This window comes from Hylaeus volcanicus, chromosome 7 (genome assembly GCF_026283585.1).
Source record: "Hylaeus volcanicus isolate JK05 chromosome 7, UHH_iyHylVolc1.0_haploid, whole genome shotgun sequence".
NCBI lineage: Eukaryota > Metazoa > Arthropoda > Insecta > Hymenoptera > Colletidae > Hylaeus > Hylaeus volcanicus.
The window spans coordinates 476,927-503,813 of NC_071982.1; the positions used below are offsets into that span (position 1 = coordinate 476,927).

General features: G+C 36.1%; 3 protein-coding genes across 4 annotated transcripts; 1 reads left to right on the forward strand and 2 right to left on the reverse strand.

Annotated features, from left to right (window-relative positions):
- Nucleotides 1-23: 23 nt before the first annotated feature.
- LOC128880493 (beta-1,3-glucan-binding protein 2-like) lies at nt 24-3,681 on the reverse strand. The gene is made up of 8 exons (XM_054130654.1): nt 3,470-3,681; nt 2,433-2,660; nt 1,943-2,139; nt 1,248-1,384; nt 1,001-1,167; nt 545-870; nt 342-443; nt 24-270 (listed from the first exon to the last, which is right to left on the reverse strand). Exons 1-8 carry the CDS (start codon nt 3,624-3,626, stop codon nt 169-171), a joined length of 1,416 nt encoding a protein of 471 aa, XP_053986629.1. The 5' UTR covers nt 3,627-3,681; the 3' UTR covers nt 24-168.
- Nucleotides 3,682-5,216: 1,535 nt separating this feature from the next.
- On the forward strand, nt 5,217-7,947 carry LOC128879163 (ribosomal oxygenase 1). Of its 2 annotated transcripts, none has more exons than XM_054128064.1 (6): nt 5,217-5,409; nt 5,680-6,278; nt 6,358-6,635; nt 6,765-7,494; nt 7,591-7,777; nt 7,841-7,947. In XM_054128064.1, exons 2-6 carry the CDS (start codon nt 5,680-5,682, stop codon nt 7,910-7,912), a joined length of 1,866 nt encoding a protein of 621 aa, XP_053984039.1. In that variant the 5' UTR covers nt 5,217-5,409; the 3' UTR covers nt 7,913-7,947. The 2 variants fall into 2 exon arrangements, with proteins under 2 accessions (XP_053984039.1, XP_053984040.1); XM_054128065.1 differs by lacking the exon at nt 5,217-5,409 and adding an exon at nt 5,452-5,589.
- A 139-nt stretch (nt 7,948-8,086) lies between these two features.
- On the reverse strand, nt 8,087-11,995 carry LOC128879164 (multiple coagulation factor deficiency protein 2 homolog). Its single transcript, XM_054128066.1, has 5 exons — nt 11,848-11,995; nt 9,244-9,403; nt 8,869-8,955; nt 8,478-8,638; nt 8,087-8,377 (listed from the first exon to the last, which is right to left on the reverse strand). The coding sequence occupies exons 2-5, from the start codon at nt 9,393-9,395 to the stop codon at nt 8,241-8,243; spliced, it is 537 nt and encodes a 178-aa protein (XP_053984041.1). The 5' UTR covers nt 9,396-9,403; nt 11,848-11,995; the 3' UTR covers nt 8,087-8,240.
- Between the last annotated feature and the right edge of the window lie 14,892 nt (nt 11,996-26,887).

The window sequence follows — 26,887 nt, forward strand, 5'->3', positions numbered from 1 at the left end:
TTAAAATAATGCAAAGAAAAATATTAAGTTTTAAAAATTTTAGTTAAGCCCATTATAAAATGATTTGTGCCAGTAAAGGAGTTTCTATTGTATATACAATGATAGATAATAAAAGAACTGATGTACATGTTCTTAGAGATTCCTAAATTAAAATAAATAGTATGGTGCTTAGCCTGACCACACCTTGATATAGTCTATGTGAAGGCCAGTGTCGCTTCCCGTCCACGACTCTAGCCACTTGTCTTTCTTGGTGTAGAAGTTATAAAGTGCCTGTAATACATGGTATTGAACTGTTAATATTTTCTTAACCTACAATTGGTAATAAAACTAACTGCAAGTACCTTTGAAGCTACATTTCTCCAAGGTTTATCATAGTTGCCACTTGTCGAATTATCAGGGAAGATGATGTGGCCTCCAACAGCTAGACCCATGTTAAGATAAACCTACAATGCATATACATAAGCACTAGATCCAGTAATATTATACAGGTTGCATAATTTCTACAGATGAGTAATTAAAAGTTAGATACATTCCATACACTTACTGGTACATCGTACGTCACTTGTTGCTGACCATACTGTTCGCCATCGACTTTAACCGAGACACTACCGCTTTTCCACTCTAGTTCGTACACATGATAGTCGTCAGACCACAACGAGCTCGAAGTTTTCATAGGAAGATCCATTCTATTGTCCTGCAATAAATGTTGATCTAGATTAATCGCGAATGCACCGCCCAGAAGGACGCGTCCACTTATATCTTCGTTGTTGTGTGTCGTTAACGTGGGATTGCCAACCGAATGAGCGACTAAGATATCGCAATAGAGTTTCTTATCTTTCGAACGAGGTTCCGTACTTTCTAGGCTGATCACTGAAATAAAATAGCGATAGTAGAAATAGTAATAAAAACATGAAACATCGAGTAGCGCGCGCTGTGATTAGTATAATTACAATATCAAGTATGACGTTGTTGTTAGTTTTAAACATAAAACGGAACTTACGAGGATATATCCAATCGCCGCGCGGGAGTTTGGCACGAATTTCAACTTTTCCATATAAGAAATTGAAAGATTGTTTAGTATTCAAACGTCCTGACATTATAGGCGGCAAAATCTGCGAGCCAATCGCGTTGCGTTTGCACTCCGCGGTTCCAGCTACGCCGGTACAACTGAAAATATATGAAACATGCTTCACATAACGTACAACTATTGTGTTTTGTTTAAAGAATTATAATAACGATATTCTTACTTGTCCAAGTTCAGGATTCCAGACCGCACGAATTCTAGTCCAAATTTACTTTCGGTGAGAACCGGTTTAATATGTAATTCGCCATTGTTTACTTCGACGTTTTTATCACTGTTCATGTACATGACAAACTCGTCGTTCTGAAATGAAGAGAGATACAATTCTTTTATTATAAAATTACTCTCCTGTTGGTTTACATTTGATCCTTTTTATCGAGGTATAACGATCAGGCTTTTATGCAAATTATTCTGAATTAATTTATTAAAACGTCAAACGTGCAAATTTATTTGCAAACTCTTCGTTAATGGGTCAACCTTCAGGAAATACTTTTTATTGTTACATGCAAAAGGAACAGCATAAAGTGCAATAAAGTTGGACAAATATTTAAGAGAAAAGTCGCACGAAACGGGTCACGCAGTTCAGATTATTTATGATTCAGTAAACAAATTCGTAAGAAATAGATCTGTGTAGAGGAAAGAAGAACGGATTTTCCGAGAAACTTTCACAACAAGTCTATTAAAAATGCTCTATACGAAGATCATTGATTTTTTTTGCTGGATTAATCTTGTTTCGCTATAAATATTTACACTTTGGTGTCTCGTATTTGTTTTTCTAAAATTTTTGTTACTTCTCCAGATGAATATAATGTAAACAGGAAAAGAAATTCATATAAGAAACTTTATAAACGTTACACTTACCGGAGAGTCTGCAAAACGTTCGATAATTGTCCATCGACTTGCGTTGAATGAATCGAATGTTTCTTCGAAAATTAATTGACCCGAACAAACACTGTGTTGTTTTAAATTATGAGTATTTTTATCGTAATAGGAAACTTTCGTATTGCAGGTGCCAGAACTTTGCCCGCTCACGCGCGTCCCATCGTAACGATACATTTCTAAAAAATTAATTAATAAATAATAAACATATATGAATTCTTAAATTGAAAAAAATACAAAGTAAATTACAGTGGATTAAGAAATGAAGGGTTTTACAAATGGGGCTTTAGCATTTTGTTTTTTTAATAATAAAACAATCCTGTCGGTGTAGTCACACTTGAAAGTTATCATCTTCCAGGTTTAATTAGAATCGTGTACCTTCATACAGATTTCAAAAAATTGAGTATATTTTTTGAAACTCCTAAAACCCTTTCTGGAAAACCCTCGATCTTTTTATTTTAACGAAACCAACCTCTGACCACATGCTGCTGATCAAGTAAATTATACCCTAATCCATTGTAAATTACATGAATCCAATAATAAATAATATCGCCCTGTTTGAGCCTCGTGCTTCGATCTTCGTAAGTCCATCGACCGCCTCGCACTTTTACAATATCTCTGGCAATGGTTCCTGCTTCGAGACCTTGGAAGTTTTCGTTGAACTTGACGTGGAATGCCACCAAAGTGATCCCGTTTTCGTCTGATGGCAGAAGGCATCGTTTGTTGCGAGGCAATTAGTATGTTTTTTTTTTATGAGTCTTTTAGTCGACAAACTAAGCAAGTCCCTTTTCTCAGCATCGATAGAAACGAACTTTCATAAAAATTTCAAATTTGCGTGCGCATATTATACTTGCATCGTTGCATCAAATTAAAAAATGACGTAATCAAAAGTTGTTTTTCATTAAAATTTTGTCCTGTATCACTTTCTGTCTAATTACTCAGAAAAAAAGCTAAAGCTTGTACTTGTCCCTATTAATTTGTTTGATTAATCGCGGAAAGTATCGAACCGAACGAACATAAGCAATTTTGTCTTTTAATGAATGTGGTATAATCTCTTATCTTTGTTTACGTTTTGTGAAAGGTCTCCAAGGAGCATGAATTATCGATGTAACATTTTTTTCTATCGCAAAAGACATGCGAGATATTTAAGATGTAAGAACTAGGTGATACACCCTGTATATGTATGTATAAGTAAAGTCCCTCAGGACATTGACCCTGAATAATATATTCCAAAGTCATTGGAATCCCTACCTCGAACGTATCTCAAACTTTAGGAATATAATACGTAGTAATTGATCACGGATACAGGAAAAAGTTTTTAGAATGTTGACCATGATGAGATATTTCAAGGTCATCTAAGTCGACGAGATACCTAATATTCTAAATCTAAATAATCACCACGTACTTTGGTTATTGTTATTATCGTTATTTCTGAATAGAGCCGACTTGGGTCTAGTTACTTCTCTTGTTAATAAAATTCAATTAGATTTCTCAAGAAACATTACTCACGTGGAATGGACATTCGTATCCCTACTGGATAGAGTGGCTCCACTCTGACATTCGGAGGAACATATTGAGCCACGTTCACCTGGGCTACGTTAAACAACGAAACGAGAATAATAATACACCACTTGGTCCAGAGAGCGTTCATGATACGTGCGTTCATGATACGTGCGTTCGATAACTTTGGTGGCTTAAACGATACTGAGTCCGGGAAAGACTCATCCGATTATTACAAACAGGTTTGCGTATAAATACATCTACTATGATGACATTGCCCGGCCACACCCCGCGGTGTCCTATCATTCCAAAGTATAAATCGACTCATCGACACTCGACGGGGTGTTCTACCTAACTCTTACATCTCAAATATCTCTCTTTCATGATAGAACAAACTGTCGCGGAAAACATTGTTTGCTTTTAAATGGGACATAGTATGATAAACAAAAGAACTATGTCAAGGTCATATTATCCGAGATTTCAAGGTCATTGGCGTCTTTTTCAACGAGATGGGGTATTTTTATAAAATCGTATATTCGATGATTAGTAATGAAAAAATTTATGAAAAATGTGCGAAGTGAACGGTGAATTGCGCTAAAGCGTTTTCATAAATGTTTGGAAAGTTATGATGTTCCGGGTCGTTGGTCCGATTCGTGCAATTAATGGTATTACGGACCAATATGTACACATGAACATGTCGAACATTTTATTTCCATTTACCAACAATTACGTGTCAGAAAATTACATTTTGCATATCAATAGTGCTCCAAATCTATAAAAGTTAATTAAATCACAGATTTTACATTGGCTTTTACAATCCAAACATCTGAATCTAGTTGAATCACACAATCACACAATCTTGTCGAGAAAAGGATATTTTGGCACAAAGTGTACAATTCCATACCGTATTTATGGTAACTGTTTACGAATAATGGCAGAAAAACTTGTTATGATACCGAGTTTCAGCACCGAGTGGCGTACTTCTCTCGTTTCAAACAATAATTTCTAACGATATATATCTTAAGATTTCAAATCGATCATTCAACACCTCTGCTTCCAAAAATTGTTTAATATGGATATATTTAGACACTGAGTATTGCAATAACTACCATTGATTTTACGAAGTTTTCTCCGTAAAAACATTTCATCAATTTTCGTTTGATAGAACGTGCGGTTCTATTCAAGGGAATAAATTTGATATTTGATACATCAATTTTCATTCCCAACATGTTACCGAAATAATTAATTTAGTTTTACGTATGGACGTAGTTTATCTTGTATAACTTCTTTATACGAATTTTTATTGCATTGTGTTAAAATGTAATCTATTATCAATTAGTATTTGCTGTGAAAATAATAACTTGTTACTACTAAATTAGACGGAAGACAACCATCATCCAACAAATCTATATAAACGATATACAATTTTACAGATTGTATAACTAATACTTTATTGAAATTTTAAATTTTACTACCATAAATTAATTATGGAGTCATTCAAAAAGTAGGTCACATCAATTTAGCTTGATTTTTCACCCATCGCGAATTCCGTGTTCTCTGAAACAAAGCACCAGTATGCCAAAAATAATTATATGAAATTATTATTTTTAAAATAATTTGAATAGAGTTTATTCTTCAAGTTTCAATCGATATAATTGATAAATAACTTAAATCCTATCAATTGAAAAATTAAATTGTAAAAATTACAATTGATAGCAAGTAACAATATTTTTATATTTAATATTATACTACAAACAAATGTTAGAAATTGAACCATGCGTTTACCATCATTTACCATGCCTAAGTGACGTACAATCGATAACATGTGTTGTGGTTGATAAATTGGAGCAAGAGTTTTAATGATTACAGTTTCACAGAAACGTATAACGTAATTGGAGCAGAACTAAAAATTTTATACAAGTGGACAGTTTTCAGGATAATTTTGAAAAGTAATGTTTCATTTATTCATCGTAAAGAATATTCAAACATAACCTTTAAATATACCGGTTGTAGTTCTCAATTACTGTATTTTTATCAGTATCGTGCTGTGCATCGTTTTATTAATAGTAACGCGTAGCACAAATATAGTTGTAGTTTATATTTAACAATTTTTCCATACTTATGTTCATGTATGTAGTTGTTAAATGATTCTAGAATTTGGTTTGTAGCATTGGAATGAGAATTCATACAAGTATAGTTTTATTGTCGTGTCTTTGCAGATGCTTAAATTTCGTGAATCAATATCAGCGTTTGCTGTGCATGCTATGAAACGTAAAAATGCAGAATTATCTGCAAACTCAAAGAAATTAAAGAAAAAACATATTCCTGAAAGAAGAATAATTTTGAGAAATGAAACAAAACACGAAAGAAAGGTAAAAACAAAGCAAACATCTTTACATGGAAATTTTGAAGAAGCTGCCAAGTCCTCGAAAGTTCAAACTGTAAATAAAAAGAACAGTGTAATATCTAAGAAACCTAATCCTTCTGCTGCTATTCGAAAGAATAAATCCATTCAAAAAACAGTGTGTAATGGAAAAGATAAAAAAGTAACATTAGGGTCTGATACGAAAGGTTTGGAATCAAAGACCCAATTAAAGAGTACTGTTTTAGCTTTGAATACAGGTGTTGCAAAAATGAAACATATTAAATCAAAACATCAGAGACAAAGTAAACAGAAAAAGTTAGCAAACCAAGTCAATCTACCATCTAATTGTACAGATGTTAAAACCACAGAAGAAAATCATGAAAATCCTTTGAATACGTGTAGCTCGATGTTTGAGTGGTTAATTCATCCCATGAAAATAGAAGACTTTTTTGAGTAAGCACGGTATACTTATGTTTCATGAAATTATAAATTTTTTTATGTTTTTTTCATTATATATATATTTTTTTTCCAGAAAAAATTGGGAACAAACACCTGTTCATATAAAAAGGAATTGCCCCAATTATTACAAGTTACTTATGTCTACTCCAATGTTGGATAAAATATTAAGAGATTCTTATATTTTGTTCACGAAAAATATCGATATTACTTCGTATGAGAATGGTGTTCGAGAGACACATAATCCCGTTGGACGAGCAATTCCCAGTGTTGTTTGGGACTATTATATGAATGGATGTTCTGTTAGAATGTTGAATCCACAGACATACGTACCAAAATTACATTCGTTAAATGGTAGGTATTTTTCTTCAAAACTGAATGTATCACTGTTGGCATAAATAATTTAATATGTAATTAAATGAATGTATTTGAGGAATACATGTTCTATATCTTTTGTTATAAAAACTTATCTTCTATTTTCAGCTACACTTCAAGAATTTTTTGGTTGTTTTGTTGGTGCAAATTCTTATTTAACACCTCCTAACAGTCAAGGTTTCGCACCTCATTACGACGACATCGAAGCATTCATATTACAGGTAGAAGGTAAAAAGAGATGGAGATTATACAAACCTCGAAGTGACAATGAATACTTGCCAAGGTATTCTTCAGAAAATTTCACAGACACTGAGATTGGAGAACCTATATTAGATACTATCGTAAGTGCAGGAGACTTATTGTACTTTCCACGAGGAACGATACATCAGGGTGAAACCATTGACACGCATAGTCTCCACATTACTTTGAGTGTTTATCAAAAAAATAGTTGGGGTGACTTCTTAGAGAAGTTACTTCCAGATGCTCTACAAACTGCTATGGAAACTGATAGCGAATTTCGAAAAGGGTTACCTCGGGATTATTTAAGATATAGTGGTTTTGTACATTCCGAGAATCAGAGCAACGTCAAAGAAGAGTTCAAGGAAAAAGTTAAAGGTTTACTTAGAAAATTAATAGATTACATCGATGTAGATAATGCTGCAGATTTGATGGCCAAGGGTCATATTCACGACTTCTTACCGCCGGTTCTTTCAAAAAGTGAACAAGAATGTTCGATTGTCCAAGATGGCGAACAAATGACTGCAAATGGAATTGTTGAAAATCGGGTAGAAATAGAACCTGACACAAGAATTCGATTGTTAAGATCTCATGGCATAAGGCATGTTTTAATATAAGTTATATTATTTTTGAAATTAAGCAATTAACTTTCAAATGAAACTGTTAACCTTTAAAGTTTATTATTTATTATGTGCAGGTTAATCAAAGAGGATGACGCATTTAGAGTATACTATTCTAGTGAAAATTCTAAAGAATATCACGAATATGAACCACAATATTTAGAGGTTAGCCAAGTATTTGTACCTGCAATTCAAAAAATTATATTGCAATATCCTGATTTTATACGTGTAGAAGATTTGCCAATTGATGGTGAAGATAATAAGGTATGTTAAATAAGAATTAGTTCAATGAAATACTATATATGTATAATAACATTTGTTTAACAGATACAGATAGTTAAGGATCTATGGGAAAAATGTCTCGTTGTGACAGACAATCCGCTGTGTACGTTAGAGTAATTATAATTATTGTTTTTCAAGAATTTGTACAGAAATTAATAAAAAAATGAATATTAGAATCTGAAGTTTCCAGTAGTTTATTATTTTTAGATACTTGCACAGGGACTAAGATGGCGCCATGGATTCAGGTAGCGTAAGAAAATGCTGAGTTGGAAAGGAAATATTTAGTTAGAATGATTGGTACATTACAGTATATTTCAGTAGAAGAAAACAGTTGTTACAAAAGAAATGGATCGAATGAAAAATAAATCTTTTCAAGCATATTTCATATAGATGTAAATTTGTGTGTCGCGCAGGTTTCTCTTAACATAGTCCGTAGATGAGAAATTTATTTTCCAATTCTTAGATTAGTATCTCTCTTAGCTTGAGCAATGTGGTCTCTCTGCCTACCGAGTACGTATTCGATATATCCAAGATATCCGTCGTTATCTAAATCATCCTCCTTCAGTACCTTGTCTATCAAGTCTTGATAATAGGAAATAATAATCATTAGTGTTTGGTATTTGTATTTTAGATATTTTTATAACTTTTGAATTAAATATTTACAAATAACGAGTTTACATACCAACAATCCATGGCAAATCATCTTCATAATTCGTCAATCTGGGTTCTTCGGTTATACTTTTACGCTCAGTGTCGGCGAGCCGATTTTCATGAAATGTATGTTGAATAGCATGGAGAATCTCTAATCCATCCAATTTGGCATTATTGTCAATGTCGTGAACTCTGCGATTAATAAAGTAATTACAGTTCTGCCATGTACACGATCGTTAATGATAACGCTTAGATAATTAATTAATTCATTCTTTCAATGATAGTTTTGAATACTGGTCGATATATTTACCGAACATGGAATTATTGTTACAAATAGAAACTTGAGTTATACTGTTTCCACAGGAGGAAAAGTATTTTGTAGCATTAAAAAACATCGCACTTGGATAATTTTATGAACATACTTAAAGTAGTGGAATTCTATCTCCTGTTCAGTCATGTTTGAAAAATCCAGATCATCTGCCATAGACCCCATGTCTTCTTTTAAATGGCTGAAATCATATATTCATCATTTCGGTTTCGTTGTATATCGCAAACGGGGTAATGTTACTATAATTTCTATGCAAAGTGAGAGGAAAGTTAATTTAAGAAATTTCGAAAATCATCTGAAATTGTTTGGGTGACCGATGAATAAATAATGTTCATTGATGTTGATTGTTGCATTTTGGTATTAGATGTTCGATATTGATGTCACGTAAAAATATTCGAATCGTGCGATAAAGTATGGGGCATTTAGAGACAAATATAGTTGAAAAGAAATTAATATGTAGTTAACTAACGTAGTATCCTGTAGTAGATTTGCATCTTGTGTTATCTTAACGTCTTTCTGCGGAGCGTAGTGATGATGGGAGACGGCGCTTCGTGGATGATGAGGTCCACGGAAACCATTAGAGAGTGTGATACATAGACTGATCAAGACTGTGGTTATCATTTGCGCGTCTGAAACAGAACAAAAAGATGTCTTTATTATTTTTTAACAAGCCAATTAACCTTTCGACTACGGGACGATTTTTGTTAGAAATTCTAAGAGGCGTAGAGGCGTGAATTTACAAAAAAATATCAACTTATAAGACGGAGCTTTTTTATATTTTAGATTGAATTCCATCGCTAGTTTAAAGGCCGATATCATCGTAATAATTAAGTAAGGTAAAATACCCAGTACTTGAACACATTTTAAGATATATCATGGTCGACTTCGACTTTGGTAAATAAACATTAATCTCTTAACAAGTGGACGTTTAGTTTTTTATAAGTCTAATTACTGTCAGTAATAACAAAAAATTTGATAATAACAAAGAATATCGTCGCTGCAGAAGTTACTGTGTATTTTTCCTTAGCTACTTTTTAGTTCGAACAAAGGAGTCGTTGTTTTACGGTACGTTTTCAATCGCTTTTACACGGATAAACAGGATGTGCAAATGCGAAAGGAGGTGACAACTGACGAATGACACTACACGACATTTCTTACTATGCCCAACAACAATAGGACCTGCTGGGACACTTTCATCGCCTATGTTGCCGTAGTAGTGCCTATTACCACTTCCCGGGGTTGAACACCCCTTAGCTAGCGACAGATGGGCGGTAGAGGGAGTCCCAGTAATTATTATGCGATTACCCACAAGCCCATTGATTTAGATTGGACCCGGGGGGCGCAGTGCGCGGCACTAGGCCCGTCTTCAAATTTGCCACGCATCACTCGTCAGGGACTTGAATAGATTTTCAAGAAGGTACGGAAAAACGAGGCATGTTCCTTTCTTTTTTTCAAAGGAAATTTTAATAACATGTCGGCGGGGATTGAATCGTTCTTGGAAACTTTTTGTTAAAACAGTCGAAATGAAAGTTTTGCAACTGTTCCAAACTATCTGTTGTACGAGAATAATTTTTAAAGTAGTTCTTAAGGTACGTACCACGAGAACAGATATTCTTTTTAAGGAAAATTATAAGTTCGAACAGATTCAAAAAAGAAAATAAAAAAGAAATATTTCTTTCGGTTCTTGGCTCACTTTATGCTGCAGAATATAATCTAGACCTTCGTAATTACAAATTGTAAATAGAAATCTTAAATTAGCAAATTTTCTTCGTTAGTAGATGGTTGTCGAAAGAATTCGCGGTGGAGAAATGCATCGACTGAAATATCGAACCAAGTACGACGTATCGAAAGTTTAAAGCAAAGGAGCAACCGTTTTCGAGGGTTACAACCGAAATGCGAAATGCAGGAACGAATAGAGATAGCGTCAATTTTCGTGTTTGCTCTCGAATTTAATACTCGACGTTGTGTAGAGAACAAACGGAGATAGGTGTTAAAAAACACGCAAGACAGATAGGAATCCGGGGTACTTAGGAATCAATTTTATATAGGCTTACGGCGGTTGAGTGAGAATGCATATGTTGAGGGTGCCTCAAGGGGCTTTCGATGCAAGTGGACCCCCCGGGTACGCACCCCAGTTGGAACAGAACACTCTCGGTTCCCCTTCCTCGCTTTGGTGTCGAAATCTATAAATAATTTATATCATTTGGTCCATTCACCAAGAGAGCCCATATGTACCTGTGTCGCCTTACAGGGGATCTGTGACCAGTTCAGATTTTTCGCGCAGAACATTACTAAGAACCTCGGATCAGAGCTTATCTCATGGTTGTTTGGTTAACGAGCCATAGGCACCTATATGTATGTCGGCGTCATACATTCGTTCCGATTCAAGAATGTTCGAAAATGTACTCTATCTCTTCCAATAGTGATTTTTTTTTCCCAACCCTTTTTGTATCAAGGATATTTCAAGGTCATCGATGTTTTTTTCTCTTATAAATGGATACTTTCTCGTATCACATCACGTAGCTGTCATTAAAATACGTTCAGATATATGTATAATAAGATGACCTCGAAATTCAAAAAATTCAATTAAATTCAAATTCTACTTTGTGGAAGCTTGTAAATAATTAAGAGTTCTGACTTTGTTTTCAATAGTTGTGTAGTTTCTGATCGAATAAACTAATAGTTCTGTCAATGAGAACTATTGATTCATTTTTTCAAAAAGCTAAAATCATCCGGTAAAATGTCGATGTATTAACATGCAACCTAAGAGTCAGACCGTTCCATGGAGGGTTAAATAACATATACTTTCAGATTGCGGAATTATCATCCCTTAATCTTCAAATAACCCGCGCTCCTTGTCTTTCGATATCTGGCATCCGAGACTATCGAAGCGCGATCTTTAGCGCGCCATCGAGTAGGGTAACTACCCCCTCGTTCGTTCCAACTCGAGTTAGGTTAGCCTAACCCTAACCTAACGTCGTGACGAAGCCGGAGTTGGTCGTTCGACTCGATATTCGAACGGATTCGCTTCCAACGTGGACGAATCCCTGCTTAGAATAAAATGCGCCCTTACCTGAACACGGCGAGTTCGATCAGCTGATTATCGATCCTCGAATGCAACTCGAGTCGCCGTTCAAACCTTTTTTCGTCGATCTTTCCGACGGTGTTTTCGACTGGGTCTCTTCTCACGGGGAAATCGCGTGACATTTATCGACGTTCTTCGGGGAGTTTGCGTATTAGAAGAGTTGCTCGAAACTGTTCCACCCTCGAGCGGGTCACTCGACTTTCGAATTTTCTAAATGAATGGACAAAAATTCATCGAATAGGATTCCTGGGATGTAGTCAATCTATTTGGATAAAAACTATCGAATTTAACACTTTTTTTGGTTTAAGGGAGGATAGTGCCGTCCAGAGGGATGATTTTTAGGTAATTTTTAGGATTTTTATTTGGGAAAATAAATAAACTTTTCTACGTATTGCTACATGTTTAAAGCAAGTAGAAAGAATACTTCTATTGTAAAAAATATAAACGTGAACGTCGTATGGGAAGTCTTATTAAATAAGAAAGAAATGATAATTTTCTGAATTAAAAATATATAATTTATATGATAATAGAATTCATTAAAATCCCATTTATATTTCCATTGATTCTCTAATTTACTGTTTAGATTTACATTAAAGTTTTCGTTGGAAAGAACAAAAAATAATCAACAAATATTTATTGTTAGAAGTAATCGGTCTATAATTTTGAAAAGCATTTTCAAACGAAATTCAATATATTTTACATTGTGCTGGATGCACTTCATCATGTAAATTGCATTATACTCTGGTTTTCTATAACGGTTCACTTTTTGAAATTGTGAGGTGCATTGAAATCCATCAAGATAAAAATTGGTTGAAAATGAAGAGACAATCCTTGTTCACTCGTTCATTTTATCAAGTTCTCAATATTAAAACGAAAATTTTGCCTTTAAATTTCTTATTGCTCTTTAAACTGCTGCAAATAATTTTTTAAATATTATCGAGTAAATAGAAGTTTAAAATAAAATTAAGAATAATGAAAAGAAAATGAAAGTTGTATATAAACAATCTACGTTTCAATTTTTTAAATTTTCACAGAATTCTATAAAAAAATCAGATACCTAGTAAACTAAGTAGTAGATAATATGAGGATTTGTATTTGTTTAATGAAAAGCATCGATTAAATAAATCATTACTCATTTCTAAATTCTCACTTCTCACTTCTAAATAAACTTCGCATAATGTAATTATTATAATTACATGATTATTCCAATGCGAATAAATAGATACAAATGGTTACGTATAACGTTTCCTCAATGAAATGCTTCGAAACACTTCTCGTAATAATTCATTTGTTTTCATGTTTTTATCGAGTCTCAGGTGTTGGACCATTCATTTGGAACCTTGAAGCTTCAGATTCATGAGCTTCACGGTAGATTCACCACTGATAACAACACAGTATTACCTCGTTAACTGTCGTGGTTTCTGGCTCATTAGCTGTCGCGTGTGAGGTTGGAAACGTTCGCATAATGATTCATTTCGTCAACGAATAAAACATAGTATTTGTTCGTCGACACCAGACACCATTTTCATTTTATACAGTTCATGTTTATTTCAATGTGCAATTAATGGTACAATTTATATACAATTCATCGGAACGACCCCATCGTTCTTTATTAAAATTGAAAGCTCTAGTTTAAGTTCGTTTACCCAAATTTGTAACGTGGTAAATTTATTTAATGTTCGGTCGGAGTTAATAACTGTAATATTTAATGAAGTGGAACTGTTGAGGCAGGGGGGCCAACCACCCCCAAAGTTTCTTTCAAAATTAATTCTGTTTTTAGATAGTTATTTGTTTTCTTTATAAATAAAAGAGAACAAAAGATTGTTTTATTTAATTCATGCTTTTCATTAAACGAATACAAATTTAATAAATTCATTCTGCTTTAATGCTCATATAAAAATTGATTGAAAAACAGGAAATTATCACTTACAAATTACGTAATTCTGTCATGTTTTCCAATAAAGATCAACGAAGATCGTAAGGGTACGTTTATACGGTTTAGGGAATGTGTACAGAGTAGTCATATCGTGCCGCAGGATTTGATTGATAAACCACAAATGCCAAAAGATGGCCACATGGATTTCATCGCTTTCGGAGTTGCCTAACGGTGGATTTTCTCGAAATGGTAGTTGCCGAATACCATTGAAAATTGAACCAAGAAGCTTACCGTTCAACATTTTACCAAAATTATTTGTAATATTTCATATATTTTTGATATAATTCGTATAATTCGAGAATATTTAAAGGATTCGAAGGACAAAAAGAGAAGGCTTGAAAGCGAGAGACAAATTAGCGATACGTCGTATGAACGATCGAGGGACCAGGAAATACCGTGTACGTACGCGCGCATAAGCCCAAAAAGGGGCTAAATAGCGTGTTCGGGGAAAAGAAGAGGCAACCAAAGCACGAATAGACAAAAGAAAAAGATCGAATAACGGAAAAGTCTAGGTGAAGGCAAAGAGTGGTGGGACGGGAGTGGGCGGACGGACGGACGGACGGACGGACGGGGGGGAGGTGGACGATGGGGGGAGGGAAAAGTGCGCGAAAATGGAGGCAGAGAAGAAAACAGAAAATTGGACAGCATGTGTACAAGGACCAAAGAGTCAAAGAAAAAAAAAACCAGAAATACAGGGGGTTGAGAGAGACGATGAAGGGCAGGGATACGAAAATAGAGAAGGGAAGGATGGGGAGGTGGAAATAGAGACGTCCGTGAAACAGGAAAAGAGAACGAAAGAGGGAATAGATGGGTACGCGTGTTCAGAGGGAAACCAAGATGGAGGGAGATACCACTGCGAACGACAGAGAGAAAATAGGGGGCGGAGAGAGTAAGCGATAGCGTGAGAGCGAGAGGAATAGGGTACACGGATGGGTCTCTGGTTGCCATGACGACTACCGTCGCCTAAAGCTATGCTTTTATTGATTCCAAGCCACAAACAATGTACAGGAGTGAATGTTTCGCTCTGTTCTCTCTCTATCCGTCTGAATAGTGAGGTATTAACGTACCCCGAAATACCGATATCCACGGGCACGTGCCCCAGAAAAGCAGGGTCATGCCAAGAGCTCTTCGATTAATTTACAGAGGCGTCAGGCTTGCGTGCCTATCCGTTCCATTAAAATGCAGTCGGCCCAAACATGAAGGATCATGCGTGGACAATAACGTGGAAAAGTCTTGGGCCACCATGTCGAGCTTACAATTAGTGTTAACCCTTTACGGACGGATGGCTCTTGCACGTCCTGTCATTTTCGGGCTTTTGCGAAATAACACTAAACGATCGATTTATACACGATCTATACACTACCGGCCATTCATTTCGATACACCACCGTATTTGTGATTTTTTTCAAGGATCAACGCAAGTAAAAAGCTACTTTGTGACAAGATTTATTATTAGAGGGGCCAGAAAGTAACGTCATTTCTTTTACATTAAATTCAAATTTTTAATAAATTCCTATTTTTATTTAATTAGGTAAACACCTTTTATTTAAGTTTGGATGCTTATGCATATTTTCACAAGTACAGAAGAAATATTGAAACTTGAATGAAAGTATGGCTTATCTTCTAAATGGTATAACGTGAATATTATTATTGATATTTATTTTTGCATTTGTGTAGATTTTCATATTTCCATTAGCCGTAAATGCATAATGATTCGCAGTTTAGTTGTTAGCGACTGTCGAGTCACGCAACTTGTATTCTTCATTATTACTTCAAATATTAAATTTCCAAAATTTATGATACGTGTAGTATTTGCAATATAGTTTGTCTGAGAGGTACAGACATATTTACTTCAATTGGCATACGATTCGTGGCCAGAAACTCGATTAGGAACGCCTCTGTAATAGATCCAGCGACGTCGGAAGCGATCAATTTTCTTATCCTCATCATTTGAGTACCAATTGCTTGCCAGTTTAGTCATTTTAGACGGAAGTATTCATCAGGATACGATGGTAATAATTTTTTATTGAACTAGTGGTTGTATATATTTGTGTTTGTATTAAATTGCCACAAATAATTTGTCAAAAATGTCGTACTAATTGTTGATCGGCTAGATCCTTATTATCCATATTAGATGGGCTTAAGTAATACGAATTCATCTTTCTTTAAGGGGTATTAACAATCTTTACATGCAAATGAATATTTCAAAATCTGTAATTCAGGTATCGAAATTATTAATAAATTTCTAAAATTCTATTCCCACGAATTGACAATGAGCACATATCTTGAAAATACAAATTCCAAAGTAAACAAACTCTGCTACTTATGAAACTGGTAATCTGTAGTTGGCGGTTTGCAGAGTGCCAAAACGGCAAATCAATTGACGAATCTTTTATCTTTATCCGTATCCACCAGTTCAAAATCGAATCAATAACAATGAGTGAAACCACCGAGGCGAAAGTCAGATCGCGATCGAGTTTTCTACCCGATTACAACGAACGGGGACCTCCTATCGTGATCTCCTGGATGAACGGTTTACCGCCTAGGGAATGCGTTTCGTTCGTATGGCGAACGACCGGCCTTTCCTTCGATTTGCAAAAGAGTTTGCATCGTGCTGAGCATTGGTTGAGCTTGAATTCATGAAAATAAACTTTTCGGGACTTTTGAGCCATTTAAAAAGGGAAACCGCACATAAGAGGTTAAACATTAGGCGTCCTTTGCGATTGTTTTTCACAAAGAAAAATTTGCTTAATGTCTTTTTTAACTTTGAAAATGTTGTAGGTATAATATATTTGGTAATTTTTTTCAGTTCATTTTCCACAGAAATCTTTGACATGTCGACCGTTCTCTGTATAACAAGTTTTCACTCGAGTCTGCTAGGAGTAAGAGTTCTAGAGGTTACAGTTGTTATCCGAAATCAATGAAATTACTTTTTCCTTGAAATCTAATACAAAATGCGTAATCCAGGTTATTATTTTGATAATAAAAAGTGATACTAAATTTGTTGCATCAAAAAGAAAATGTACGATCTTCTTTTGGAATAATTCGTGACTCGAAAGGCTATAAACTTCTCCGTTGAGTAATTGCGATCAACTCGAACTACGAGACATCTCGTAGTCGGCAGTGAATGGGTTAACCGATTGCGTTGGCCCTACCTGTTGACACGCCGTTGGGGTACCACGCGTCCTGCAACTAAGTCCACTCGAATTCGTCGCATTTTCGGACTGGTAGCAAGCCATTCCCTTAAAAAAGTATACCGTTCGGTTAACAGTATTTTTGTTTTCATTTCCCAGCAGCCGTTCGATCGAGGTGTGTCGTATTTGACGCATGAAAATGGCCCAAAGGGATGCGCCAGCCATGATCGACGCTCCATCCGATCGGAGACTACCGAAACTGCCCGTCAAATAATATATTCATAGCTTCCGGATGGTTGAACACGACTCTCGAAATCCCCCACTCTAGCCACCACCCCCCCTCTCCTCCTCCCCAAAGCTCAGTAACTACCTTTCACCCCGCGTTTCGGTCCGCTCGCAAATCGACTGTCGAATAATTATCGAAAATACACGGACGAACAGTTCTCTCCGCGCTATTCTTTTTTCCATATTTTCTATGACTCTGCTAGCAGCAACGAATCGAAACGAGCGTGCGAATCCGTTGTGGGAACAGCGTTGGCGTGGATGAGTTTGGAAATGGAGACGTTTAGAGATGAATCAAGGGGTTGAAATTTTAATGAATGTCGTTTTTCCGGTTTCGGTATTATCTCGAACGTTTCAAGAATATTTCTATAAAATTTCGAGTTGATACTAGTACAAGTTTTCGATAGGTGTAAATTTGATGTTATACCATGTGATTTATAAGATGTGAATCAAAGTTAACAAAGATGTCTGCCGCGAAGGGTTTCTCTTTGAGGTACTAACTTGATTGGGAATATCTCAATTTCTCTTGAATATATTTAAATAACTTTTCTTCTAGGCAAGTTACCACAGAAAGAACAATCGGAATCTTTTGACAATGTGTAGTAGATTATTCTATTCCATGAGTCAGTCTAGCTCTACCAGAAGAAATCCCTCTTGATGTAGTACATCCACATGTGGTTCATGCATGACAGTGCCCCGCTACATTCCAGCTGAGTAGCAGCCAGTCCTCGAGAACAATTTTGCAACAGATGGATGACACATGCAGGACCTGTTGTCTAGACTGCTCCTTCTCTAAATTTACATCTCCTAGATTTTTATTTTGTCGACCCACTCGAAGACATTTGTATATTCAGTACCCACTGCCAGTATCCAAGTATTGGGTTAGTTCAGAATGAATATGGGGTTCGTAACTATTGTTTATTAAGTATGTTTTGTACGTCATTTAGTAGCTTCTCCCTAGCATAGTCTACGATCAGTATCGTGTTCAGAGATAACTTACATATTATTTAACATATTAACCCTTTACAGAATACTTTACACTCCAATAAACACGAGTCCGTCACAAAATAGCTCTTTACTTGGATCGTTCCTTGAACAAAAATCACAAATACGTACCCACACGATTCTGACGATATATTCTATTTCCACAGTTGTCGACAAAAAGTTGCAAATATGAAATGAAAGGGAAGTAAGGACAATTTAACATTTTCCTCGGAGATACAAGGTTCGTCCTTATTTCAGCTCGCCATCTCATTTTTTTTTCAGCTAAATACACGTAAGAGGGTGGAGCTGGGGATGAAAGTGGAGGAGTCTATAAAGCTTCGTCCCTTTCTTTTTTTCGTCGTTTCTCTTCGACTCGATTCACAGGCCATTTCTCCGTCCAGCTTGTTGCACCGTAGGTAAGTACACAATTGTTTTAAAAATATTTCCTTAACCGCGTTACCTTGAAAGCTGACCTCATCTACCCCCTCCCCCCCCGTGCGTACGCAAAAAGAGGGACGTTCGCTGGCAAAAAGAATTGAAAATGCCGCATCGCGGTTTCCGACTTACCGCGGTTTTTATACTCCATTTTTTTTTCTTCCTTCGCCCCTTAGCAGAGGCGACCTTTCGTCGTTTACGCGAGCCCGGAAAACCGCCGGTTTTCAAAATAATCGTTCGAAGGATAACCACCAATCTTCGGGGAAAGTTCACCCGGCCGACATTTATAACCGTCGGGCCGAGGGGTAAGCATCCCCCCCTGGATAAAGCGCGTGAAACCTTCGAGTGTTGCGAAATTTCAGGAAGATGGGAAGATGAGGCGCTCACGAGTTCCGTTAGAGGTGTTTTAAATGTGGCTGGGAGCAAACATGGAAAGAAACGATGAATTTCTCTGTGCTAACACATTCGCGATCGCTGACATGAATTCACCTCGCTTAAAATTCTATTTCTGGTTATGACAAAATTATCACGATCTTTTTCATTTATACACTACATATCTTCGCCCTAGAGATACAAATTTACGATGTCCAGCTTTAAAATTTGATCATTTTCGTCGGTTCTCGGTATTAGAAACATAAAATATCTACTAATGAAATATTTATTAACGAAATATGTATGATACATACTTGTTATTGAGATTTATACAGGGGTGAAATTTCAAAAGAATTTCATGGAAATCTCGTTAAAAGGAAAATAAATATAAATTGTCTTATTTGTTCTTACTGACGATAATTTCGCAATAAACGCTCTCCATAACTATACTATTATGTATATCGATCGAAACATGCATGTGTTTAAAACATGTATCGAAAGCAATTCAGAGGGTACGAAAGGGGTTTAATCGCGCGTCAATCGTTATTTTCACTTAAAAGTATTTTTTGTGAAAATATGAAAACCTAAAGATTACTTTTTTTCATTTCGTGCCACACTATATTTCTTTTCGTTCGATGCCTGGCAATTGGTTTCGAAATGAAACACCTATTTTCTCAGTATCGACCGATGTACAGGGTGCGGCTGAATTCGCGATTCAATCGTGAAAGTGGTGATTGATTTATCGAAAATAAGTCGAAGATGGAATAAATTTTTTTACGCTATAAAGTTTTTCTTCGTCGAGAAAATCAGTTTTGAAAATTCGCTAGATGCGTGTGCACGAATTTCAGTTTTGTCAAATGACATAAATCGTTAAAATTCATGATGCAATATAGGGGGTGAGCCGCGTAAACTGTTACAAGTTATTTTTTGATATTATATGGTACGACAGGTTCTTTCATATTTTTAAGTGAAACACCATATAAAATCTTACTGTTTCCGATAGTCCTTTTAATACCAAATAATATTTAGTCGAACAATTTTTTCATATTCCGCATATTTTATTTGAATTTTACAGTCACGTTTTAAATTCTATACGCTGCAGATGATGTTACGTATCCTCGCGTAACGCAGGAAAATGATTTCAATACCCTGTTTATTTACGCGCACTACAGGTTTATATTTTACAGCAGTGCCCGTACATCCTTCACACACCTTTCCCATTCCACGTACTTTTAAACCATCCTCTCTCGAAACTCTGCCACTTCGATGCTTTTTACGGAGCGCTTTTTCTCTTATTTTGAACCTCTCGTTGCTTTGGCTAAGAGTTTTCAGTCAGCGTTACGTAGAAAACGTTGAACTTGTTCGAGGGTTCCACCTTTCTCTCTCTCTCTCTCTCTCTCTCTCTCTCTCTCTCTCTCTCTCTCTCCCTTCCTAGAAAAAAGCAGTAGTAGAGGAGACGAGAGATATGGAAGGAAAATGTCAAACAAATTTATCGCGTCTTCCAGACGCTAAACTATAAAAATCATTCCCCCTCGGCGTTTTTATACGATATTATTTCGAGCGAAGCAACAAAGAAGAAGGTAATTGCAAACATGTAATTACATTAAAGGGGGGACATAAATTAACGACATTATCGTTACGTTTAATAGATTCATTTCCTTCGGGATATTGAAACAGAATTCCTACTCAATTGAATAAGATATAATTAATATTGTGCTGTGCCAGTTAAAATTAAGCTGTAAATTCTACTCGAGCACAGCCGTGAATTGTTATGCGCGATATTTGTGTAACTTGTGGATAAAGTGTGTTGAAATCGAGTTACAGTTAACTCTATATATATATTTTATGATGAGGCAAGCGTTGCCATTTGTTACATGTTCTATGTTTTCGTTTTTCTTGGACTTGTCCCAAGTTTTCTTTTCCGACATGGTCTTTTTGTTTATTCGTTAATGTATATAGTTGCAAACCATGTTGTGCAATTTGTGATCATCATTAAATCTATATATTCGTGCAATCCCATGTTTGTGTCCTTGTAAATTTTAGTAAAGCGTACAAAATAATTAATGTAATAAAATCACCCAAATGTTGTATAAAAATCAATTAAATATTGCTTATGGATTTAAATGATTTTTCTACGCGTTGCAGGCTTTTTTTCCAGACACTGTTTTATTAGAAAAATTAGGAAGAAGGGATTATTTATTGCTTACGTAGACCGTCCATTGGTGAATATCAGTTTCATCCATAAGGTTGATCAAAATATCTTCATCGAATACTTAATTACTTCGATATCGCTATCTTGTAGATGGCTTGCTCTAACAGCCATATACATTATATACCATGAAGACTTATGATGGGGTTCCAATTTGCCGCAGGGCGCCGTCAGGCTGCGTTTAACAACTTTTTAATGGAGGCTTGGCCACCATCACCCCGCCGCCAATGTTGAAACATTAATTCTAACGGGTGTCGTCTTAAAAATAACTTGCTACCTTTCACGTTACTTTTCTCGTTCGATCTCCAATATTTCTAAAAAATTGTTTAGACGAATGCAATGCACGTACAAATACGATTTACGACTACGAAGTCGATTTAACTTTGTGTTATCGACTTGATCGGATTAATATATGAATATCTCTTAGGTTTCCAATAACGAGTATCGTTATACGGACAGTGTTCAAATATAGAATTATTCAAGTGAAATTAAATAATAAAAATGAATAGCTATCATTTAAAATACAACACCCTGTACAACTTTTTTTTACAATTCTGTCCGTTCGTTTAATTCAGTGCACTTAATTGCAACATTGATAGATTCTGAAGATGACTCTAACACAAGGAGTCAAACTATAGGATAAATAACGTAGATTTGTTACGATTGTTTAAAACAATCATCGAATTAAACACGATTAAAATGGAGCACCCTGTACGTTTCCTTGGAGTTTTAAACGCTCTTCAAAGATCTAGGAATGCCTTCCACGACATTGTAATTTGAATCCTTTGGCGAGCTGTGCTCGCCTCGCCATTAGGTTTCGCCCTTTGTGATAAGAGATAGTGGAAACGCAGTGTAGCATTTCACATCCATTTACATCGGTAGAATTATAGCTGTCCGCAGGTCTGTGCGTCGAACGTGCCGATTGATTTTTCGTGGAGCCACGCACAGATACGCAGAGGCACACGTTCGTGGCCGAGCTATCGCTCGAAGCTCTCGCAAAATCAACCCCGAACCCGACCACCCCCGCGTCTGTGACAATTCTCCACCCCTGATAAGCGTTCACCTTCTCTCCCCCCTCCGCCCTATCGCGCCCCACTCCATCCTGTTATCCAGCTAACCCAGAGCTGGACGATGAATTCCAGGTACCCTGTGTTTCTATGCTCCTTCTTCTGTCATCCTCTTTGGCAATTTTCTGGACTTCTCAATTAATATCGTTAATTCTATTTTTCAACTTTACCATTGCCCCCATAAATAACTCAAGCGCCACTCAGGAAGGTCTAAACAATCAAGGATCATTTTCTCCATAAAATAATAATAAAAAGGTCAATTATGCCATTCCTGATTTAACAAATAACCCCAACATCAATCTTCTTCCTCCCATAAACAACTCGAGTACCACTCAGGGAGATCAAACCGATACAAGATCATTTCCTCTATAAAAGATTAAGCAAATAATTGCTAAGCTTCGTGTTTTATATAAATTCACCCCTAAGCCAACTGTCTTCCCTTCGATATCTCTCTCTTTTCCGTATTCTCTGTTGTCCGCATCCCTCGTTCCCCCGGTCCATCCTTTCTAGGCATCCTCCGCCCAACCTAGCGCAGCATCCGCGTTCTGGAGCTGCTCTCGCAGCTCTCGTAATCGCATTTGACGTCGCTACGTTTTTGTTTCAGAGCTGTACGTGACGCTTCCGGCCGTGAGGGCTCTTGGCTAAACACGCGGCACACGGGGAAAAAAAGAAAACGGGAGAGCGAGAAAAGGGAACCGAAGGCGGAGAACGACGATGACAAAGGGAGGGTAGAGCAGAGGAAACAATTTAGGTACCATGATGGATCGAGGGATCGAATTGGAGATCTTGCAGCATCGATCCTGGCTTATTGTTAGGCGAAAGGTTGGCAAATTCTTTTCGTCGTTCTGCCAGCATTTTGCCGATTTTTCGGAATCTTTTTTAGAGCGCATGTAATGTTTCCAGGTGATACGTGATTTCGGTAGTATGGAGAATTTGGCGAGGAGGAAATGAAATCAACCAACATCCGAAAGACTTCTTTCCTTTTTTAAATGTGAGTGAAATTTATTAGCACTCTATTTTTATACTGTGTTTTATTTGGCATTTAAGTTAAATGCATTTTATTTTGACACGGATTCAGTCATCGACCGTTTCGATCTATTTTATTAATATGGTTATTATCTGTTTGGTAAAAACGTTGCTTTTTACTTTTCGAAAACTATATCCTTTAAATTTATTAACACTGGCAACGCTGTAATCATTATTTTAGGCATGACAGCGTAATAAAATCGCGAACAAATAACGGTGGCGTACGCGACAAAACTAAAAAGTTCAGACGTAAAATCAATATAGTGATCGTAGGTTGTGTATCTGTTGTGTAGGATGCGCTCGGTCATGATATATTTATTATGCAGAGTTAGTTTATCATTCAGGTAGTCCATTGTTATTTTTTGTTCTCCAATTTAGATAGAACTCAAACAAACAAAAATACAAGGCCTTTTACTTGATCGTTCTGGAACTCTAATAATGTAATTGTTTCCAAAATACAATCAGTCCATCGGACTAATCAAACAATTGTATGCAATTTTATCGTTTACTTGTATAAATTGTATACTTGCTGGATATAATTACGTGTTATTTGTAAGTATTACGTATCGCAATTACGATTTACGCCGTTATTCTTTACCAAATGGTCCTGATTGAACAATGTTTCGCGTTAGCCAAAAAAAAACCCTGAAATATTGGCCACGGTAAAAGAACGTTCACACTTAAGGGAACGTTTAAATTGAACAAAAGCGGCCATTATCGGAGAGTCAGGAGGAGTCAAGCGACACGTGCTTGCCAATTCGGTCGCTGCACGTGTCACCGATAAAACCATGTCAAAATATTGCTCGCTATTTGAATAGGCCAATTATGAAACTGGAGCCCAGAATACGCCCATCCTTTTCGACAAATAAAAAAAGTGATTTTACAGTTTACTTCATTGTGCGACGTTTGCTATCAGAGATGGGCAAAAGTATACATACATACATACATACATACATATATACAAAGCTAAATCAAGTACAAGAATAAAATAAATTGCTGTGATTATAAAACTAAACATTTCACGATAAAGAAATAAACATTCACCTCGATAAACACTGTTGATTGCACGCTACAATTTGACGAGAAAAAAAGAAGTAAATGTTTTAATCAGATTGTATGCAAGGAAAGATTGTCCGAATAATTGTTCGATCGAACAAACGCTGCGAATAAATCGTTATGGAGCGTCGGTTGCTCGAGATTTATTATTCGAATAAAGTTTTGCCCATTTCCTTTCTGTCGCGGTCCATCGAGCACGCAAATGGTCTGCTCGATAAAACCAAGTGGAAAGAGTTTTCCAGGTGTTTTTCGTCTTTGATGATCATTCATTGAAACAGAGACGACACGTACGATCCCCGAAAAGGCACTGCAGATCAAAGCTGGCGAATTTCCGATGCACTGATCGAGGGTGCAGGGATATTCTGAAAAGGGGGTGCACAGCATATCGACAGGGCGTGGTCGAAATCTGTCACACTAGCCACGAACAAACTGATGCATTGTCAGCAACGGTATAGAGTTTCTTTCGAGAACCACGGCTTCCCTCTCATTCGATGTCGAAGGCTACGAGATTTTCAAAATATGACGTTCGGACAAACTGACGAAATTTCAACCGACTGAACAAATTTTACACGACCATCGAAAAGATTCCTGTATCATTAAGGCTTTTTTAAAAATAATCTCTTGGTTGTTTAGCAAGGTTGACTTTACACGAGTATTTTTCATTGTGCATTATTCGGTTTGATAATAAAATGTTTGAAGCGAATCCAATTTTTACCTGTTTTGACAAAGGTCTTTCGGATAAAATAATAGCATTTGAGTTTCATCTGTTTGAATCGTTGCCAAAAGTATTTTCGTTCGATTTTGAGAATCTTATTTATTTGAATCTGTATATAAATGAAATAATGGGAAATTGAAACGACAACTAACGGATTAATCGAAATGTTTTTTGTGCCGTTTACGATCTATCAAAACAAGCATTTCATTTTGTTAGATAGAATTTTAAAAGGAAAGTTAAAATGCTAAATTTTAACAAACTTTTGGGTCGATGTTATTCTTAATTACTTTGTCAATTTACAAAGCAGTGTCAGTTGTCGGTACCAGTGGCAAGAATTGAACGATTTTGTTTGAAATATATTTACCATTGCGATTAATCAAAGTTGAGTATACAATGTTTTCGGATTTGTTGGATAAATACAGAATATGTAAGGGTACATGGTTCCAGCTCAATGAGCTATGTATTTAGGATTATACCACGAACGAGTGTACTTCCAATTGGCGCATGCGCCACACGAGGAAATGAGTGGGCGGATATCCCGTATGGGCGAAGTATAATTATCAACCAAACCAAAGCATGATTCCAATCAACGATCGCAAAAGATATTTTTACGCTGAGAATACGCAAGCTTTATTTACCTTAAGCAAACGATATTACGCATTATTGTTTTTCGCGTTATTCAAGCTTATACTATTTCAGTACCGTGAAAATGCGTAACGATTATTATAATTATTTTGTTAAACGAATAACAATGAACAAGAACATCGAGAAACAATGGCGTTTTAATCCACGATAAGAATCTGAATGAACATCAAGTTGTGAATGCTTATAATTTATGGAAATGATCCAGTATTCAAGTAGGTATATTTTGCTGCGTAGAAAAGCCGTTTCGAAGAGTTACGGGAGAGTTTATCTCCACTTTTGCATCTTATCGATTAAATAGTGCGCTCGGAGCACCCTTATAAAGTACAACCTGCATATGGTCCATGTATACCGTCGGCTTTCCAATCGAAAAGATCTGATCTAATCTAGGCGATCTACCCCTTACAAATTAGATCCGTGAAACGGCGATCATGTAGAAACAGTGGTTTGACGTTACATGGAAATCCATGTGGAATTCGTATTCGACGATATTCAAATGCACGCACTCGTGCACATTGAATCTTTTACTATCTCGCTGTTTAAATATTAAATTACCAAATTTTCGAGTCCCTTACTGTTTGATGCACGAATAAATCTACGGAATGATTTCGTTCCGTAATTAAATCGATCTTTCTTTAAATTTTAAAAGTAAACAAATTCAGGATTTTAATCGTAACGTTAGCTTTGTCAATTTTTTTTGTATAATCGAATGTAGTAGTTTTTTACAGAATAAAATAATTGTTACCCAGAAATGGGTTCCAAAACAATATTTCATATTCCAAAGTGAATAAACTATGAGAAAACCTGTGGTGGATAATTAACTTTGTTGCGCATAGAAAGATTATTATAGAAGTAAATTTCATTTCGAATCATGGGAAACGTTTACATAGAGGAGTGATAAAAAGAGACTTGATTGAATTATTATCGAGAACAGAGAGAAACCTCGATGGGGTGGTTTCCATCTTCGAATTGGCCAGTTTTTGACGCTGTCAAGTTTTTGCTGTAGCAGTTCTTAAAAAGAATGGCGACACGTGTGGTGGGCGTTCTGTTTTCAAAGAGCGATTCAAAGAGATGAAATTGCTGTCCTTTTCTTTTGTACTTCGTCGACAAAAGTTTATCGATGTTCTACCCTTAAAGCATACCGTATATACATGACAGTGTCAAGTCTACA